Below are 1,154 nucleotides of genomic sequence, written 5' to 3' on the forward strand. Positions count from 1 at the left end.
CTACTCATGAGAGGGATGCGACTAAGGTGTCATGTCTAATGATTGCAACCATGACTGCTGAGCTGCAGAAGTCCTATGAGGACTACTACCCTTTTGAAATATATCATGACTTGATGGAAAGATACCATCAAAGTGCTCGGCAGGAGAGATATGAGATCATTGCCTCCATGATCACAACAAAAATTAAGGATGGTGAACCCATCACAACCCACTTGCAAAAGATGCAGAGATTTGTGGACCTCTTAATAAAATTGAATGTCAATTTTGATGAAGAGTTGGCTAAATATATATCATTCTATACTATTTACCTCCTTGTTATGATCAGTTTCATATGACTTATCATATGAACATGGAGGAGGTCACTCTTAGCAAGATTCAAGGCCTTCTTAGGACTGCAGAAAGTAATCTGAAAGACAAGTCGGTTGTGTCTAATCCTATTACTTCTTCTGTCCATGTTCTGGAAATCGGACAAGGGAAGGGAAAGAAGAGGACGGATCCCTCCAAGAGCTGCAAAGGAAAGTCTCTTGATGGATCCTCTTCAAGTGGGACCAAAGCTGGTTTTGCTAATCCCTCTTCCAATCTGAAGCAAGCAGAGTGCTTCCACTGTCATGAAAAAGGACACTGGAAACGAAGCTGCCCCAAGTACTTGCAGGACATAAAGGATGGCAAGAGCAAGCCCTCCTTTGTAGGTATTTACATTATTCAATCTAATAACTTATCACATGCTAATTCTTGAGTCCTTGATACAAATTGTAGTATTCACATTTGTTCTGATTTGCAGTGACTAAAAATAAGTAGGGATGTGGAGCACGGGAAGATAAACTTAATCATGGGAAATAGGAAAGTGTTGCCTGTGACTAAGATTGGAGTATATTCTTTATTGCTTCATAATGGTTTAAACTTAGACTTGAATAACTGTTGTTACTCGGGTGATATGGCGAGAAATGTTATTTCCTTTCACAATTTGTATAAACAAGGTTTTAACTTATCCTTTAATAATGAAAATGGTGGTATCTATGCTTATTGTAATGATGTATTTTATTTTGAAGCATTACCTTGCAATGGTATATATGAAACTGTGATGATTGTAGATAACTTAGGAAATAATATGTTGAATATTGATTCTTCTAATGATTTGGACAAAGCAAACTTGT

At 37.3% G+C, this 1,154-nt stretch overlaps 1 protein-coding gene across 1 annotated transcript; it reads left to right on the forward strand.

Annotated features, from left to right (window-relative positions):
* The first annotated feature begins 349 nt into the window (after nt 1–349).
* Nucleotides 350–798, forward strand: LOC145002323 (uncharacterized). The gene is made up of 2 exons (XM_078961619.1): nt 350–689; nt 782–798. The coding sequence occupies exons 1-2, from the start codon at nt 350–352 to the stop codon at nt 796–798; spliced, it is 357 nt and encodes a 118-aa protein (XP_078817745.1).
* Nucleotides 799–1,154: the final 356 nt, after the last annotated feature.

This window comes from Lactuca saligna, chromosome 6, assembly GCF_052625555.1.
Source record: "Lactuca saligna cultivar CGN05327 chromosome 6, ASM5262555v1, whole genome shotgun sequence".
Classification (NCBI taxonomy): Eukaryota; Viridiplantae; Streptophyta; class Magnoliopsida; order Asterales; family Asteraceae; genus Lactuca; species Lactuca saligna.

Coding starts and splice junctions, on each gene's coding strand:
- LOC145002323 (XM_078961619.1), top strand. CDS start 350: ATGGAGGAGGTCACTCTTAGCAAGATTCAAGGCCTTCTTAGGACTGCA.